The following is a 19,893-nucleotide window of genomic DNA, read 5'->3' as shown; positions in this document are numbered from 1 at the left end:
GAATTGGTAGCCACTAGCCATTGTTTGCTAACATGCTAACAAATGACTGTAGCCTAGGAAGAGCAGAAGTCGACCTAGTGATTGTGGATTAATGTATTTTGGTGATGCAGGGGCCTACCATTGGACATTTTTGTCATTTTTTAATTGCTTCATAAAGTAAAGAATGTATTGTTTTGTAACTGTTAAGATTAAAGGTTGACTTGAGCTCAGATGTCATTCTGCAAACGTACAGTCCCCTTCTGCACCACCAAGTGTTTGTTAAAGTAATACCATAATTTTCACTCTGCAACATACATACATATATATATATATATACTTTTAAGTAAGCTGGCGCTGTATTTTATCTGTCTTTATATTGAAATTCTAAAGATCTAAGGTTGACTTAGGCTCAGATATCCTGCTGACAAAAAAAGAATGCAGTGTACGTCTGCACCACTTGCATAGCTCTTCGCAGCATTCACCTGCTGCACACCTGCCCACGCTCCCACACAGAAGCGCTGATCACAGGTTTCTGTGGAGCAAAGGCTTAAACTATTGGTTCACAAGCTGCAGGGAGGCAGGGCTGTGACATAGACACACACTTGTTCATGTCATCCAGAAAAAGTAGTAGGAAGCACCTTCTGGGTCTCGTTCAACGTCCACTGTTCCCAGTAGACTGAATAACTTCCTGGCAATTACTGTTGCATTTATTCCACCCTTTGGATGTCCCTTTATCCCATGAGGTAATACAACTACTCATAAATTAAATTATTAACTACAAATTAAGGTTTACAGAACTTTTATAACAGGTGTGGTCCAAAATGTTATAGAATCAATCCTATTAGAAGAATACCAAATTTACCTAAAAGGCAAGAAACACCAAGCACCACTAACAAATGAATCACACTGACGAGATCTAATACTGATACCTGCACCTGCTCATTATACCTGCTCATTTTCTCACTTGCCTCTTTAATGTGTATTTGAGAAAACACAAAGGATCCAAAAAAAAAACCAAGGGAGCAGCTGTGATTTATTTGTGAATATATTCAACAACATCAAAAAGAGGACTAAAGGTAAGAGCACTGGTGGTGGATGTTGCTCGGGTGGGAGTGGGGGGGGTCCACCTCTGCTGCCATCCCGAGAGATCAACCCGCTGTACTTCACATCAGACAACAATGTTTGAGCTGCTTTGGCATGGGGGGTTGATTCCCTTCGAACACCGCTGCTTTGATTAAAGCACTGGTTTCTCTGGGGTCACTCCCCGGCTGCTGCTGCTGCACTCTCTCAATCACTCAGTGTGACTTAACAAAAGTCATCAGGTCAATAGGCTGTTAAAACTGGCAAACAATTATTAACAAGCCGTGCTCCTGGACAAGAAGCATGGAAGGCAAACATGGAACGTGCCAAAAATCTCTTTAACATTCTGGAAAATAAGTTACTTTATATCACCACAGCAACACACTGGGTGAAATCACTAGTAGATGACTTTTCCACAGACAAGGTGCCAGTGCTGGAGACAAACCAAGGAAAGAGAAAACAGTGGTTTCAATCGAAACAAAATCAAGATTCACTAGAGAAAACCTGCTGACATGTTGGAATTTGTAAATGCTTCTCTATGACTGTATTGCTGCCATAGGTATCATTATGTCTTGGGGCTGCTGCTAAAGAAATCTTATATCTGGTTACTTTTGTCTCTCAAATGGGTGAAAGCCCGTTCAGTTTTTACTGTAAAAAGTTTCACTAGTTTTATGTCCCTGCACTTTTCAAAAGCCTAAAATGGTGCATATCAAAGGAGGGTTGGGGGGTCAGGACACAGGACTCATGCTAGAACAAGTTACAGGTGACAAACAACAAGACGGTCTCCCTTTTCACATCACAGCCTCTGCTGGAGTACTGAGGGCAGCGGAGTGATGAGGTCACAGGAAGCGAATTCCTGCTCCAAACTGGACACCGTCACATATCCTATGAGATGGGAGAAGACAGAAGACAAGTTAGGAACTATGCTGTCAGAAAAATCCTTATATTACATAGTGCTATATGTAACATTGAGGTTTTGAAAATGAAATGAGTACTCCACCGATTTAGTATTGCACTCACAATGGTGTCTGACTTCAATGATTTAAAATTCGGGGTTCAGTATCTTGCCCAAGGACACTTCGACACGCAACCAGGGGGAGCCAGGGATTGAACCGCCGACCTTCCGATTCCCACAAGTTACCCCAAGTTACCATTTGCTATTAAGCACTTTCTCTCTTATGCCATAACTTGCTAATATGCATAGGCTATGTCTTAAAACTGTCAACAATATCACCTAGGAGCTATGTCAGGCTACTGGTCTTGTACCGTGATCAAAGTGAGGATAATGTTGCAGCGTGTAGCCTCTCGTTATGTACTGCCGCCTTCAGCAATATCATTAATTAATTTTACTTCAGTCACAGATGCTGACACCCTCGCCTTAATAAAGGCAAAGATCCAGCTGGATAACCTCTAACCTGGTGGATGTTGTATAATATATTCCACCGTGTTGTCCACCTTTAGATGGTCTGCATTACAACAACATGGGGCGCAGTGTCAAAGATGCGCTTTTTGTAGTCAATCTTCAGAACATTGTACTGTAGTTTCATCACGGCAGGCCACGTCAGTAACATCCGCCGTCGCATAATTACGTCGCCTAGAAAAGAGCAGTCAGATTTCCTTTTCCTAAGTCCTTACGGATTCTCCTTCACATGTTTGGGTAGGAAAGGAGATTTTTTTTTTTACTTTTGGGACGCAGCCCTTGACTCCTCCCGGTGAGTCTTAGTTCCTCCCACCCGAGATACGAGCTCGAGGAGGAGACGCGAGGAGAGAGGAGTCGAGGAAACAGGCATTTAACGAAAGAGATGTCACTTCCTCGCAGCAGTCATTTTAAAGCGGCGTCAATTAAATATGACATGTTGCACCGCTGTATCGTCTGTCCGCGGTTTCAGCTGTGATCTCAGATGAGCAGACCAGCTTTTGGCACTAAAGGCTACAGATTATAGGCCATCTTCACTATCCAGAAACATGTCTGTCAACATTATAACGGTCATCGCAGGACTCTACTGTTGGAATGATGTGAGCAGACAACATGGGCACTACTATTATAATGTTTTTTTGTGACAGTGAGTAAAAAAATTTGATCAGTGAACCTTAGTCCTGTAACATGTAGAAGTGTAAATGAATAGCGGTCTACCTGTCTCCGCTCTGAACCCCCATGGGCACACAGTAGTTGAGCTCCAGTCTGGCAATATTCCCAAGCCGTAGCACAATTCCCGCTCCGTACGACCAGCGAATACACTCAGCTAGCTTCTGAAGGTGCGCCCGGGGACCATCACCTGCACACACAACAATCTCAACATGTTGTATATTTTATTTATATGAGATTTTTGCTGACTTTTTTTTAAACCAAGCAGGTATGTAATGCATCTAGTACTATTCCACCCACCATAGTTGAGGTTGCAGAGGTTGCCTGCGTTGAGGAAGAAGTGCGTTCTGAAAAGGTCTCCAAAGCCGCCCTTGCCTGGTCTGAAGGGCAGCGGAGTGTAGAGGTGCAGACCACCTGCCCAGTATGCCTCTCCACCCAGATAGTCACCTGGAACACACAGAAAGAGTATTAAACCAAGATAAGCTGATGTTCTACTCCACTTGATGGTACATACACACTTCTCTACTGTGTAGATCTACATTTAGCTGACACTTTTATTCAAAGCGATTATATATATATATATATATATATATATATATATATATACACACACACACACACTAGGGGTTTAGTGTCTTGCTCAGGGACACAGTGGTGGATGTGTCACAGTGTCTTATCCACTGTCCCATCGCCACCCCATATCCATGTTAGCTTTAGCTCCCTGCTCATTTATGTACCTTTTTTTTTTTCCTCTAAGCTTTTTTTGGTATGTTTTCTAATTAGATGGTGATAGTGGGGATGCAGACAGGAAACAGAGGGGTGTTGGGGGTAGGTTGGGTTATTAGCTGAATACCAAAGATATTCTAGAAATATTAATAACATTATATATTCTTTAGTTCAAGTTTTCTATGATTGATTCAATGATTTGAATATGTTGGGGTTTTTCTACCTTCACTCTGTGGCCCAATGCTGTACATCCCAAATCCTCGTACACTGGTGGGACCCCCAAGGTAGAACCTGGACAGAAGACATAACCATCATCGAACCATCCACTCAAAATCCCAAATCTACAATTTGGAAACAGTGAGGTCATTAATAACACAAAGTTAAAGCAAAAACACTACTCAAACAAGAAAATGGAAATATTTGGGTGACCAATCATAACTAATGAAATTGGTCAGTACACGTAGAACTTCTTAATGACAGCCTTGGTCAGCACTAAGAAGCTGTTGCTCAGGAGGTAGAGCGGGTTTCCTGTTAATCGGAAGGTCAGCAGTTGAATACCTGGCTTCTCCAGGCTGCGTGTCGAAATGCCCCTGGTGGCTGTTCCACCAGTGTGTAAATGTTAGTTTCTGTCTGAGCACTTAGGCTCAGTGTGTGAATGATAAATGCAGATGTAGTGTAAAAGCACTTTGAGTGGTCGAAAAGACTAGAAAGGCGCTATACAAGTACAGAGCATTTAATAAGTACGTTTGGATGTTTAACATTTTGAGAGCAGAGGTATATTGAGGTCTCCTACAGCAGCCAGTGTCAGCTCTTGCATGAATCAGATGTACCTGTCAGCGATGCAGGACGGCTGCCCACCAATGGGGTAAAGCATCCCACCCCACAAAGAAGCAGACAAGACCTGGGGACACAAAATGTTTCCTTTATATTTTGAAAATACACAGGAAACAGGAAAAAGGACAAGGCAAAAGATGTTAATGGGATTTATGAAGTGGGGCTGTGTCAGGTACCGTAGTCCAGAGTCAGTGTAGTACCTGTAGGAGACAGCGGTCAGCTCGCCCCCAGCAAAGACGTAAAGCAACCTGCTGCTGTGGACAGGGTCCGCAGTAAAATGCAATTTAACCACCAAAAACAAAACCTGTATCAGTTTAAGTGTACACTATATCTGGAATTTTTTTTCACGGCTTTCCCTTGCCGTCAGACCGCCGTCTCCTTTGGAACTACATTTTCTCAACTGTAAACAACACTCCATGTGGAACACTGTGATAGACTGAAAGTTTGCAGATATCATTTTTGACACTAGCTGAAGAATGTTGCTGTATCCAACTATCAGGTTAGGTAAGATAAAGGTATCCTCGTTTCAGTGAATGGCATTTCGTCATTGCTGTCATAATGATTCATTGTCTTGTATTTGCTTCTCTTCCAAACAGCTAATCCACGTCACAGTGTCTGTAATGTGTAGGAATACAGAAGTTTTATGTTGAAAAAAAAGGTAGTGCCAACAGAAATGTCTGTCCGACAGCAACATATAGCGCTTCAAAGTTTTAAATATAGCGTACAAAGATATTGTACGATATATATTGTTGATATTAAAATGATATTGATTTGTTTGGGGTTTTTTTTAGGTGGGCTTACTTTTAGGAGACTGAAATATGTTTTGCTTCTTTGCTAATACTCCTGTCTGCTTCTCCAAACTGGAGAGTTTGCAAGCTGACCGCTGTCTCCTACAGGTACTACACTGACTCTGGACTACAATACCTGACACAGCCCCATTTGAAAAACCCCAAACTATCCCTTTAAAAAGGTACAATGTGTAAGAATTGAGACTCCTCTCCACCGGTCAAATCTAAACTCCAAACATTGGGGGCAGCATAGCACATTGGATCATATCTACTGCTTACGGTAATTAGCTAGTTAGCTCCATTAGCCATGCAGCCTACACCGGCTCGCTGAGTCTGAACAGCCCAGTTGGTTAACATGAGCATCGAAAGGAAGCAGGCGGCGTTACAGGGAAGAGACAGGAAAGTTCAAGTGGTGGCAGGAGAAAAAAAAAGCAGAGCTAGCAGAGGAACTACAGATAATTTTACACTAACTGGTTTTGATAGCATATAAATGTTTATAGGGTCTGTTGTCTAAGAATAAATAACGTATTGGTCCAAATATAAGACGACCCTGATTATAAGACCCCCCTTTACAAGACACATTTGTGAATAAATCTTGTTTTTATAAAATAATAAGAAATAATTCTAATGAAAACACATTGAATACAATTTTCAACATTTTCAATATCTTTAAATTAAATAATCACATTTAAATTACTGCTAAATAAAATGTACAGTGTAATTTAAATGTGGCCATTTCATTTATATTTAAAGTATATTTAAAAAGTTATTTTATTTAAAAAGGTGTTAAAAACAATAACCTTCCTTGGCATCATAACTCCTTCTCAGCTGTTGGTTAACTTGACCTACTGCTGAGCCACTTCGTTAGTCTCGCCACGTTTCAGTCAGGAGGGCAACATGCGTTTAGCCAGTATTTGGCGCCATCTGTTGTTGGGAATGTATCTTAACATTTAAAGTGCTGGACCCCGAAAATAAGATGAGTTTTTAAGACGAATTTCTAGGGGGGAGGGACGGGACGGACCAATAGGGTAATTCACCAACACAACTAACTGAAATCTCGGCTGCAGCTTTTAGAAGCGAATCCTGTTTTGGAGTTATTTCTGTCTTACTGAGTCCCAGAAGAGCCGTCTGTTGAGCTGCAGCTCAAAATCCTCTTTCAAGAAGCTGGCATCTCCTCCTGTGTACCCCGACAGTTCCTACAGGACAAACCACACGGACAAACACACACCTCAGTAACATCTTTGAAAAACTGGACAAAACAGGAAGAATGCATCCAATTATTTCAGGAGACAGATGGATAACACAACACAGAAATTCAACGCTTGATTTTGTTAACTTGTGCTATTGCCCACAAATCCCAAAAAGTCCTTCCAGCTCATCATTACAGTTTCAAAACTTAACTGTGAGCCGTTATGTTTGTGTTTGAGTGACTGTGAGTATCGTTGTGCTGGTCTTCCTCCCTGCCAGAGGGTGTTGCTGTTCTGTGTTATCTCAGTACGTTGAGTTCTAGGTGGTGACTGGAGACTAGTGGCGCCTGCTTTCAAATGGCACCAACCGTTGCCATTGGGACTCCTCCTTTTTCCTGGTCCCCAACCAGACCGTGCTGTGCCGTTTCTGCTAGTGTTAAACCCTGAACTGTACAGAATGTAAAATCATCTCTAAAAGAGCAGTCCTGGTAACCCGTATGGGGGAGAAGCCTTCTCTGTTCCCTTCTAACATTTTTTCTCCTGTTTATGTTTAGGGAGATAGATAAGCTGCCTGTACTGTGTTGATGTTTTGTTTGTTGTCTTGGCCATGCTCTCCCTGACGTCTATGTTTTACCCTAACTGATGAATAAATCAACCCTGCATCGGCTGTAGCAATGGTCACCTCTGGGAGTGGGGAAGGAGGGGAGTCATTTTTTATGCCCCGCTCAGGATTCCCCTAGGCCAGGCGTAACAGAGCTGGGTTTCAAAATGTCAACAGTGAGCTGGAGTTAATTGTTGATATACCAACTCAGACCCTTTTCAGCCTTCAAAGCTAGCTGAACTTGTTCATCCTTTGTGGCTTTTGCTACCTTGCCTGTTTTCCTGTAGGCAGGCGATTTATTTTCTGTTCAGCTCTGTATACGCACACTTACCTGGTTGATCCGGAGTAAGGCACCTCTGCTGGGGAAAATGGCAGAATTCCTTGAATCGACTGACACAGTGTGCTGCACACAAACAAAACAGGGGTTCTACTAAATGGGTGTAGTGGACAAAATTGTTTTATAACCCTCATAAACATTTCATGAGAATGATATACATCAAAGGCATGAGTAAGAAAAAGGCATCCAGGCTGTACCGAGAGGGCTGATTTCAGCGAGTGTCCACTCTCCTCTCGCACGGCGAAGGAAGCGCTGCGTGCCAGGCAGCCCAGCTCCCTCCATACACCCTCCCACTTCAACGTGTGGTTGGTCACCCCGAGAGGAAACTGCAGGACCATAGAAAGATGCAGAACTTAAGTTGAAGTGGTTTAAGGAAACCCACCATATACACTTAATACAGACAGTGCGACAGTTTGTGTGTCAACAGCGATTAATTGGGCCAAAGTGCTGTCTAAAGGAGGTTGGAGTTAGAACACAGTCTCACCAACTCCTTCTTTCCCTAGGTCCTAATTTTTTCAAATTTGCTTTATTTGCATGAAAAAGTCAAGGTTTCAAAACCACTAAAATGTTCCAGTATACCGTTGCTGCGGTATCAGCAGTTTTATAATGTCTCGTCAAAGATGGAAAGTGCAGGAATCCTGCAGGTGGATTGCAGCATAGAGTAACACGACCCCTCCCCTCCATTTATAGACCATTTGTCTTACCGTGGACTGATGAACATCAAGGTTTTGAGAGATACTTTTGTAACCTTTTCCAGCTTCATGCAAGTCAACAATTATTAATATTAGGTCTTCTGAGAGCTCTTTCGTCCGATTCATCACACACACACTTACATTAAGTTCAGCAGACAGGCCTCTGTCGGTCTCTTTTAAGGAGCTCCATGGGAACTGGCCGGTGACTTTGTACATGTTTAGGGTGAGGCTGAAAGAGAGGACACCAAGTATGAAAAAACAGAACTCAAAACTGAATGTGTGTCTTGGATGCTGGTGCTGGCATCCAAGATTTGATCTGTCTTAAATGCATTGCATTCACTAAATGTAGTCAGGATGTCTGTGCTTTCTTGAACGCACCATCGACAGGCTATTCAGAACATTCCCTGCTTTGAAAAATCAGTACTCATTAGTAATGTCACTGATGTGTACTTATTGGACATAAAATAATTTGGGGTGGGGGGTATATAGATAGAACAGAAAAAAAGTTAGACAGGTGGCATTCCAAAGAAACTGTGTTTCACTACACCTCAGTAAGTACCTCTGACAGGAACTGTTTGGATGTCACTGACATACTTGCGTTCAAAGTGTCCAGGCTGGGGCTTGAAGAAGGACAGGCCATATGACGTCTCCTTGGTCCCATAGGAGAACTGGAAGGTGAGTTTCTCAGCTCGGCCCAACATGTTGGGCAACTTCAGCCCCAGCACCTGAAAGAGAGGACACATACTGGTAGCTAATAACCAATTAGTTCTGTGATCATTTAGGCTCAAATAGATTTTTGACTTTTTGATGCATCCAGATTCCTTCCATTTAATTAACTTGTTATCAGCAACTCAACTCAACTTTATTTATAGAGCACTTTCAACACCACAAGTGGAACCAGAGTGCTGTACAGAAGGTATAAAAAAGAAAATAAAAACAGAGACAAAAAACACAGCAAACATATAACATACACAAGTTACAGAGCATTATCAAATGCTAAAGAAAACAAATAAGTTTTAAGTGCACAAGTTTTTACAGACAGAGGAAGGTCAGTCCAGAGCCTAGGAGCAGCAACAGAGAAAGCCCGATCACCTTTCACACCCAGACACAGCACATTACAATAATCCAAACGGGATGACACAAAGGCATGAACAACCTTCTCCATATCCTCAAAAGAGAGGATAGATTTCAATTTAGATATTGATCTAAGATGGAAGAAACTATTCTTAAGGACAGCATTGATTTGCCGGTCAAATTTAAGCTCAGAGTCAAAAATGACACCAAGGTTCCTCACGCTAGACAAAACAACCCCAGGCAGTCATCATCCACACGCCCGTTATTTCCAATTAAATCATCTCGGTTTTATCTTCATTTAATTGGATAAAGTTATTCGCAAGCCAACACTTAACTTCAGCCAAACATGCAGGAAGAGACTGAATGGCACATTTATGCCCATGTTTCAATGGTAAGTAAATTTGAGAATCATCCGCATAAAAATGATACTGAATCCCAAATTTCACAGCAACACACTGCGATGATGATGGACTGTCAGGTGAAGAAAGTTTGAGTTGTGGAAGCAATGGAAAGCACATGTATTGTTGCTATAGTAGACACCAGGCAGCCAATCAGGAAGTATTTTTCATGGGGGAAAAAAAGTTTCAGAAACTCAAGTATGTGTCTAGGTTGTGTGAGATCAAAACAGATACTAGTTGGGACTTTAATCAGTGAAACACAACTACCTTGTGCACTCCATCATAAAGAGGAAAATATGACAGACATGAGTGTCGTTTCTCTCACCATGCTTCCTTCATTGTTGCCAACCATGGTGTTGTAGCTTCCTGTCAGCCTCTTTATCTCTGTCACCTCAAAGGTTACATCCAGACCGTTGGGCAAAGCGTCTTTGCCTAAAGAGGGAGAGCCAAAACAAAAATGCAAACAGTGATCAGAGGCAGTGGACACTGACAGAATTTTACACATCTCACTATTTCTATTTGAAACCTTTGGGCTTGGAAGGTAATCCACAAAACTGTCTGAGATGTTCGTTCTTTGATATTTGGGTTTTAGGAGAATACAGAGTGAATCCATTTTGTTGCAACTCTTTTGAAAAGAAGCTCTGAATGAGTTACCTTCAGACGTATCGATAAGAACCTCCACCTCTTTGAAGATCCCCAGGCGGAGCAGCCTCTGTCTGGCAACATGAGCTTTTTTCATCACCTATAGGCACAGAAACCATCAACTCTTCATCACATTCCCAAACTTTTCAGAACCTGAAGCTGATCAGTTGAGAGTGCTTTCATGTCCGACCAGAGGACCGCGATGCACTGGGATACTCTGACCACATCATGGTCCACCTGAGTGGTATGTCTTCAGGACAGCTACTATCGGACTGGAGCTCATTTCTTTTGTTTCTTTAGACGTCTTTCTTTCATTTTTGTGCCTCACCTAAAGTCAGCGCACAACTGACCTATTTTCTCAGAGAGCCTTTGAATGCCTCAGTATCAAACTGGAGAGATGTTTCATTATTTTTCTACCCCAAAGTCTCACGAGTTAAGATGCTACTTCTTGTGTTTTAGTTTATCTGACCAATGTAACGATTAGCCTAGCTGAAGAAGTTAGTAAAGTCAGATATATTTTATACGACAACAGCTCGTTCTCCCAGCGTAACCTGAGCCGCTGTAGTTCAACAAACTTTGAAAGTAGCTAACTCTCTGAAAGGACCCTGCCCCATGTTGTAACGAACAAAGGTTAGTGGACGACACCACCCTCACTGGGCTCATCTCTGGTGGGGGATGAGTCCACCTTCAGGTGGGAGATTAATCATTTGGTGACCTGGTGCAGTCAGAACTACCTGCATCTCAACTCTGTTAAGACAGTGGAGAGTAGTGGAGTTCAGAAAGATCTCAGCCCCACCACTCCATCACGCTGTGTGACTTCAAAGTCGACATCACCTCCCTCACCAAGAAGGCCCAGCAGAGGATGTACTTCCTACTTGCGGCTGAAGAAGTTCAGCTTGCCAAAGACAATGATGCTGCACTTCTACACCGCCACCATTGAGTCCATCCTCACCTCCTCCATCACCATCTGGTACGCTGCTGCCACCGCCAGGGACTGTTTCAAACTGTTTCAGACTCTCCCCTCTGGCAGGAGTCCGTGACCCATCAGGACCAAAACCTCTCGCCACAAGAACAGCTTCTTCCTGTCCTGGAGCTGGCCTCATCAACAAGGCCTGCGACCCACACCGACACTGTCTCTAGTGCCCCTCTTTTACAGAACACGTACAAATCTGATGCACGTGTAAATAACTGCCATATTGCACATAGTCTTTGTTAATCATTTATATTTTGTATATCTTGTCAATTTCATATTCTATTGTGTATTATCATACACCAAGACACCAAAGCAAATTTCATTTATGTGTAAAGCTAAAATTGTTTAAACTTAGCTGTAAATAAAGCTGATTCTGATTCCTTAATATGCAGCACAGTCAAATACATACATCAATGAGGTTTTTGGCGTGGAAAACATCAGAGATCTCATAGCCAAGCAGATCTTCTTTAGTTCTTCCAAGACCCTGGATGTTGACATGTTGGACGACGACCTGCAATCAAAGATATCTTGGATTACTTTAGCTGTCATATATGGACGAAAACACATTTAAAATATATTTAGCTTATACTTCCTCAGGTGTAAGATTTTCCTTGCCTGTGATAGCTGTCGTGGAAATGATATTCCTGGTGAGGGGTTGAGCAAAGAATTGAGTAACAACTAACCGTTGTCTTTGAAGAATTTATTTAACAAAAGAGAATAAACAGAGAAGTACTAAAACACATATACAGCTGGTCCAGAGACCTGCAGCCTAGGGCGGCATTGGGCGTCTGGCCCTGAGCAAACAATTGCATGATCATTTACACAGTCTGAGCATCTATGTTTTGGGGAACAAAAGATCCTTGACTAGTCCCAGTCAAGGAAGGAGAAGAACAGCTTGTGAGGAAAACAATCAACAACCCCACCTGACCTAAACCCCACACATGTGGACAGACTGGAATAACAAGAACAATAATAAAGATGGAACAGCTAAAGGTTTAAAATAATATATAAGACATAATAAAAGTAGAAAAATAGCACTCTTGCATAAAAGATGATAAGTGTAAGAAGAAAACAATTTTCTGGCCTAACAATAGCAAATACAAATGTCCCATTTGCCCTTAAATGTATTTAAATTATAATGTCTGTCTACTTATATATCAAATGATACGGTGGTTTGCTCTCATTCGTTGTTCTTCAGTTCTTCTGCATGATGAGAAAAGGTTAGAGCAGAACTGAAGCTGATTATCTGCAGGACAAATACACCAAGACCGTTACAAACTCTACAACATCTGAAATGAACGAATTGGAGAATCGAGACATCAGTTTAAAACAGACATCAAACACTAATTTAAGACTGATGAAGGATAAATGCAATGGCAATGCAGTTAAAGCTGTAAGTAAATAGGGGGTCTGACTGCCCAGAAAGAGTATAGAATATTCCCACCAAGTGCGCGCAATGTGTAACCTATAAAGTATTCTTAAACCACAAATGACTGAACAATAATGCTGTTTTTTTTAACTTCTACAGTACTTTTTTTTATATTTTCCAAGAGCTGCCGTGATACCAGTACAACTGCTACTACTACTCACGTCTTTGTTTTCGAGGATCTCCTGCTTGGCCTCCTGCTCTATTTCCGGAGGCTCCAACAAGTCATCAGTGTTGACGCCCAAGTCCCGGCCATGCATCGGTAGAGGATCCAGACTCTGCACCAGTGACAAGAACAATGCTTTCAATGACACTGCCTGTACAATCTAATGCACAGAAACATAACAGCCCTGGAATAAATCCTACTTTGTCGGCGAGACTGTGTTCCCAGAGGAGATGAGTCAACCTCTATGTTCCTTTCCGAGTTTGTCTTGTTTTTGTTCTCTTTTTGAATTATAAAGTGAGGTATGGTGAGGTGAGAAAATAACATCAACACTTTATAGTTAATGATAAGTAACAAACAAACATAACAAAAAAAAATACACGCATGGCACCTTTAAAGGTCAACTGTCATTGAGGAGAGGAGAGAGGACAGGAAGGGCTTTAAGAGAGGACTCAGGAGTTTCTGATGTTTTACAACCAGTGAAAGTGTCTGCGCAGGGTGAGTCCTGGAAAGCAGGGCTGTTGGTGTTGAATACAAATATTGATATTGGGATAGGACACTAAATATCTTCTGGGGTCTTTGGTTATTGTAAGACGGTGATACAGGTAAATACATCAACAAAAGGGAAATCTTAAATTTCTTACACTTGGATAACATAATAACGTTACAATGTCTCTCGTTATTCTCGTAATTGTTTTCTCTGTAGCCTACAGAATGCATCAAAGGTCCACAGAAATATCTCCACAATGAGTATGACGAGGTATTTTCTCACAAATACGATCATATAAATGTGAAAATCCCACCCAGCCTGTGTTGGCAGCGTTACGGGTCGTGTAAACTAGCTGAAGGCAAAGAGACATCATGTTACCACCCACAGGTCGCCAGAACACACTCAAGTTCCCCGTCTGTCTTCTTTACGGTTCGTCTTGTTCTAACCGTGTGTAACAGTACATGGAGTACAAATGCTGGTGAGTGCAGCCATCAGCACCTGGCCAGGGAGGTCATGGTCAAAAAGCCACAGAAAGGCCAGCTGCTGGGAAGAAACTGACTTTACCTTAGCATGGACAGTCCCCATGGTCACAATCCGCTCCTAAAAGCCTCTTCAGTCGGGTTTAGCGGCTCCGTAGACAAGACAAAATTGTTAAATAACAGCGGTTACTTTCGCCAGTACCAAGCCCCCTTCAAGGGAGACGCCATGACAGTTGGTGACGTCTCGTGCTGTGTTCATGTACCCCTTGTAATGTAGGTCAACTTCAGCAAAGGTATTTCATCCCTCCATCTCATAGTTAATAATATGGGTATGCAGTTTTATGTTTTCATTGTAAAAGCTCAGTAAAAAAAAAGAAACTGTCAAAAATGTAGGCCTTCTATTGTGGGCTACTACAATAGTAGGCTAAGTAATAGCCTACACAGTGGAACCAATGTCACAAAATAAAATGCAGATGGTAGCCTACCAGGGCGGCAGGTAACTATCAAATGTGTTTGTTTGTTTGTTTTCTGGAAAAAATGAAGATGAGGCAGGTCGACAGATATTCTTTGAATGTCAGTAGGCCTTCACATCAGGAATCTGGAAAACAAGAATGGAGGACTATTTAGTCGCTCAAATCAACCATTCTGTTAAAGTAGAAGCGAGGGATATAGCCCAAAACTACACTGTGAAATTAAAACCAGAAAATTCATAGGACTGTCAACCTATTCATTTTATCAGGGGAATACCAAATCCATAAGTTCTCTTTAGTGAGTCTATTCAGTCTAAAGAGCAACAAAATGTGTCCATTTGATTCGTATTCTACAAAAATATTTTACAGAAATTAGTATATGGCTCTGTTGTCTACTTTTCTGTTAAGATGCTCATTTTATTTTGTCCTCATACATTTATTTATTTCGTTACTATTTATGGGGGTTTCCTAAATCTTTTGAGGAGTAGCCTAGTGTATTAAAAAGACAATTCAGACCAATAGTGTTGATGATGGTGTAGGCTTGGTGTATATAGCAAAAAAATTTTCATTATTCACTTATTATTAACTCTAGGACCCAAGTGCTTTTGTGATGAAGAAGAGAGATGCCTCACAGAGTGGACAGGACCTTATCTCTGACTACTATGTAAGTATTGTTAAAAAGAAGGGTTGGGTCTGTTGTAAGTTTTGCTGGTCAGTTAAACCGGTGTGATTTTATGAGGGCTGAGTAAACCACCATTCCTCATTTCTAGGTGGAGAGATCCAGCTGCATGCAGCTAGTAAGCAGGAAAGCCTGGGATAGGTGATTGTGAAGTGTCATGATGGAGAGCCCTATACAGAAAATGACATTCCCGGTGGATATCTGCCCATTACTGCCTGCTCCTGCTATGTGTGTTACAGTCCTCCATGCACTTGCAAACATTCTGACCTTCACACCTGCTTAATGATTTTTGTGTATTCTCCGTTTTTTTGATTTGCAGATTTTTTACTTAATAGATTTGATAATTCCACACTCAAAAGGCTTGTGTTTACAAATATGTATTTATGTGTGTATAAGTATTTATTTACAGATTGTTTAATCTGTATGCACAGATGTATCGCGTCACATTTGTGAGAGGAATTACAAGACACTTTTCATGGTCTCCATCTCCACACAGATCGATGGACGCATGGTGCATTTAATTCCAGGAGGAAAAAGGGGACATTTGGGCTTTTTTATTCAGTAGCCTAGAAATGTTTGTTTTTTAAATAAGCTGTCGCTAACTGGTAAATATGTTCTTTCCTGGTCATTCATATAATATAATAACATGGGTTTACCAAAAACCCTGATAACCCAGTTTTCCACCAGCACTAATATTCAGCATTCATTTGCTGATCTGGAGACAGATCAGAGAAAGGTTTCAACAAGCCACACTCTACTGTAACCTCATACATGTGTCAGGTGACCATTGCATTTAATAATCTGTAAATGAATGCAAAAAAATGTCAAAGCAAAATTATTGAATTTTTAAAGTTAAAAATCTGTACATAAATATTAATATTTATTTAGGTTGTGATGGTTTAATATGAATTTGTATATTATATAAATATACGCATTAAAATTGCTTGGTATGGTGTGTGGATTGGAACACACATTTGCAAATACCCAATATTACAGATAATTGTACACATTTGTAATTGTTTTCATTTGTGGATCACACTGTATAACACATTTGTGACCATTTTGGGAGTAATTTCTCTCCTTGATGGCGCTGTGATTACACATCTACCTTTAAACATAGGATATTTTATGCCATGGCCCAAATGTGTCAAATTCAGTGCAGTTATTTCCGGCCCTTAAGCTGAGTTTGATTTTCTATTACTATCCGATCGGCCATAGTTCTCAAGACCACTGTCAGCATAATGTCCTGCACTACATTTACTTCAAGTCTAATTTACTAAAACAAGGATTGTTCTTGAATTTTCTAGTTTTGTGGTCTCCGCAGAAGATGTAATGATCTGAATCTAAACATATAGCTTTTATTTTTATTTTTCATCAATAAATGAAAAGGTTTCCTAATTTTGGTGTTCTGTTTGTCACGCAGACAACTGCAGAGTGCAGTGTGCACGAAGACCTGAAAATGCACAGTATGAGGTTCTATGCTTGCCATGAACCCAAAGGTGTCACTTTGTGCTGAAAAGTGATGGGGACATTTAAGGACTCAGATTAGGGTTGCAGTGATACACTTGCTCGAGAAATGTGAACAAAACAAGAAGATATATGCTTTGGACGTCCTCCCCCAGAACATTTTGAGCATTAAACACTTAATTTCCTGCATTCTGGAGACATTTTCCAGACCAATTTATGGTTGATATGTGTGTGTGTGTGTGTGTATATATATATATATATATATATATATATATATATATATATATATATGTAAGGGAAACACAAAATTCAGGTGTAAGGTGACAATACAATATATAAAAATATAATATAATGTAATTTTGTAATCAGCAACTTGTTTTTTTTTTTAGCTTAAGTTACTTGGACAATGCACATTATGTTTCTTATTGTGCAAATAAACCTTTCTCAGAGCATTCTCATTTCTTATTTAACATTTATTTCTTGTTGCAAGCTATTTATCAGAGCCATTTTACCAAATACTTTCAAAAAGCGATGCTGCCTTCTCCTTGAGGTGACGTACGCCTTGAATCTCCAATATCCATCTCAACTTTGCAAAACTTTCAACTATGTTTTGTGGGACACGATGCACTGCGTCCAAAACTACTAAGTTCATAAACCTCAAACACAAGCTTCTTGTCAAACATGATTGTTGGCCTTGCACCGAATGCATGGTCATTAGTGAAACATGACAGTCGCTCTGGCTGTCAGATATTTTTTCTGCTAAACCGTTTTAACACTCACTGAAAGACACTGTGACGACATTGTATCAAGCTGCAGTTTGTAAGCTGAGATCACAAGTTCTACTATGTAAACTGTTTTATTAAGTTTTAAATGGAAAATTTGCCAATATTCAACCATAACTCTATCACTGTGTAAAAACACCTACAATTGCAGTCTCTGCCTTCTAGCGCAGGTTTTGTTCTGTTGCCAGTGATGTCAAAGGATGTGTGATGCAGACTGTTAGCTGTAATTTTTGAAGTAGTAAATTTATTTTATACACAGAAACGTTTCTGTACTGTGAAGGTGTTTTATAAGCTGTGATCAAAAGAGCGAATCATTTGTTTTCCATGACTGCATTTAATGGCTGTTTAATAAAGGTTTGAATCCAATACCTCTCTTTTCTTTGTTACATTTATGCCAATGCTAGATAATTGTTTAAGGTAAATTGTACTTTTAAAACAGAAAGAAAGAATTGGTCAACATTTAAAGAAAGTAAGTAGCCTAGATGAATTGATTCAACTATTTCTGTTAGATGTATTTTAATTAAGTTTGATGTGGTTAAAACGCTGTCCATTTTGACAGTGGCTGAACTTTTTGACTCTACTTAACACTAAAACGTTTATTACTTTTCCCATCTTAAAAAAACAAGAAGTTTGCTAAACTAACAAAAAATGGTTGGAAGTTCTAACTAACAGTTTTTACAGTGTACATTCCACGGGCAGTTTTTCTTTCTTTGAAGATATTAAAAATGAAGGCCTGTCCTGCTGCCACGGTGATTCTGCAGTCATACTGAGAATGAAGCCATATGATTTTTGTTGAGATGCCTCGATGTTGATATTCTTTCTGTATGCTTAAACTTAAATTATCACAAAAGTTTATAATAAAAAAGGGGTCGGCAGGCATTTTGTATCAGAGTGCAGCTAATGACTATTATAGTCATTGATTAATTCGCTAATTATTTATCCATTAATTGATTTTTGAAATTCTGAAAATAGTGAGAAGTCACATGGTATCATCACAAGTACCCCGACTCCAAAGTTACTCCTTCACAGTTCTTGCTTTGTCTAACAGTACAATGCTCAACACTATTACAAGGAAAAGCAGCAAATCTTCATTTTGTAAAAGTGACATGTTTTACCCTGAAAAGAATGTCTTAAACAGAAGTTGATGAGAACACATTGAAGTGGGCGCGCAGGAAGGCGCTCCTCCAGCAGATGGCGGTGTTTCTCTTCTTTCTCTTCAAACAGAAAGTCTCAGTTTGGGCTGAGGACATGCTCGGTGGGTTCTCAGCCAGCTTCGGACCTGCCTGTAAGTGCGCTTCCCGGTAATTGCTGCAGCCTGTTAGGCGTATTAAAATGCCAAATGCCAAGTTGCAACTAAACATGGCCATATGTGTGAATCACTCAGTGACTTCCTACAAATATTAATGTCTTTATTTCTAAGAAAAATAAAGTTTTTGTTTTTTTTAAATCTTTGACTATTTTGTTTGCAAAGGTCTAACAATAATAAAACCACAGTATTCACTACCACGCAGGCCTACCTAAACTGTTTCTGTGACTTCTGGTGCTCCTAGGGTTGGCTCAGGGGGCAATAACAAACTGTTCTCATTTTACAAAGACTTCAAACAATGAGAAGGACCATATTTATTTGGACTTGGATTAACCAGCAAGTGACATGTGGCCCTCATGTGTGTGACCCTAAGCACATCCCCCCAACCAACATTGTCCAGAGCCCCTTAAACCAACCCAGTATTCCTGGAAGACTGCCCTGCCCTAGGTGGGATGTTAAACCGCTAGGTGTCAGTATTTCTTCAACCTTAAAACAGCCTTCAATTTGTACAGGCTATCATTCAGAACATTGTGTAATGACGGGGAAGAAAGCAATGAATTTTAGCCTGTGCTTCTTAAATTGCCCTCACACAATACAGTGCAAACGTAGGAGTCCATAGGGGGCACAGTTAGGGCAGCAATTGGGTTTCTATTTTTAATGTTTGGCTAAATGTTAAAACAGCAACACAATCAATAAGCATTTTAACAGGATAGTAGTCCTTTCTATCAGTGGTTCCCAACGTTTATGGCGTGCGGCCCCTTCAAATGAATCTTGGGACCACATCGCAGACGGGTTATGGACATGAGCTGGGAGCAGTCTAACCCAGGTGGAGGTCTTATTTCTCAGATAGACTTGAAGAGATGTAATTTAAAAAGCACCTTCATTTCCTTACTTACCCTTTTTGCAATCTGGTGACCCCCTCAGATTTAGGCCAATCTTTGGACATTTTGGGAGTCCCGACCTCATCTTGGGAACCATAGCCATGAATTCATTTGGGGTTACTTATAATGGGAAATTAAGTTTTGTGTTTAGTTGTGGGGAACCCTGGTGTATCTCCATCATGAAGCTGAGCTGCTCATCTCTCTCTCTCTCTCTCTCTCTCTCTCTCTCTCTCTCTCTCTCTCTCTCTCTCTGTCCCCCACCGGCACAAACAAGCCAATCAGAGGGCTCGGGTTGCCTCCTGCTGTTCACTCTCTCAGCGCCGCTGCCAGTCCACCAAAAGCGGTCTCCTCCT

At 40.8% G+C, this 19,893-nt stretch overlaps 1 protein-coding gene across 1 annotated transcript; it reads right to left on the bottom strand.

Annotated features, from left to right (window-relative positions):
* Positions 1–993: 993 nt before the first annotated feature.
* On the bottom strand, positions 994–14,199 carry samm50l (sorting and assembly machinery component 50 homolog, like). Its single transcript, XM_038738928.1, has 15 exons — positions 14,041–14,199; positions 12,988–13,101; positions 11,807–11,908; positions 10,437–10,524; positions 10,108–10,214; positions 8,905–9,035; positions 8,452–8,539; positions 7,816–7,944; positions 7,613–7,684; positions 6,603–6,689; positions 4,702–4,772; positions 4,095–4,162; positions 3,446–3,592; positions 3,194–3,335; positions 994–1,944 (listed from the first exon to the last, which is right to left on the bottom strand). The coding sequence occupies exons 1-15, from the start codon at positions 14,059–14,061 to the stop codon at positions 1,899–1,901; spliced, it is 1,413 nt and encodes a 470-aa protein (XP_038594856.1). The 5' UTR covers positions 14,062–14,199; the 3' UTR covers positions 994–1,898.
* Between the last annotated feature and the right edge of the window lie 5,694 nt (positions 14,200–19,893).

The sequence above is a fragment of the Micropterus salmoides genome, unplaced genomic scaffold (genome assembly GCF_014851395.1).
Source record: "Micropterus salmoides isolate LMB-PRFRI ecotype aquatic unplaced genomic scaffold, ASM1485139v1 Ms_hic_scaffold_23, whole genome shotgun sequence".
Lineage (NCBI taxonomy): Eukaryota > Metazoa > Chordata > Actinopteri > Centrarchiformes > Centrarchidae > Micropterus > Micropterus salmoides.
This window is presented reverse-complemented; position numbering and strand designations above follow the sequence as displayed.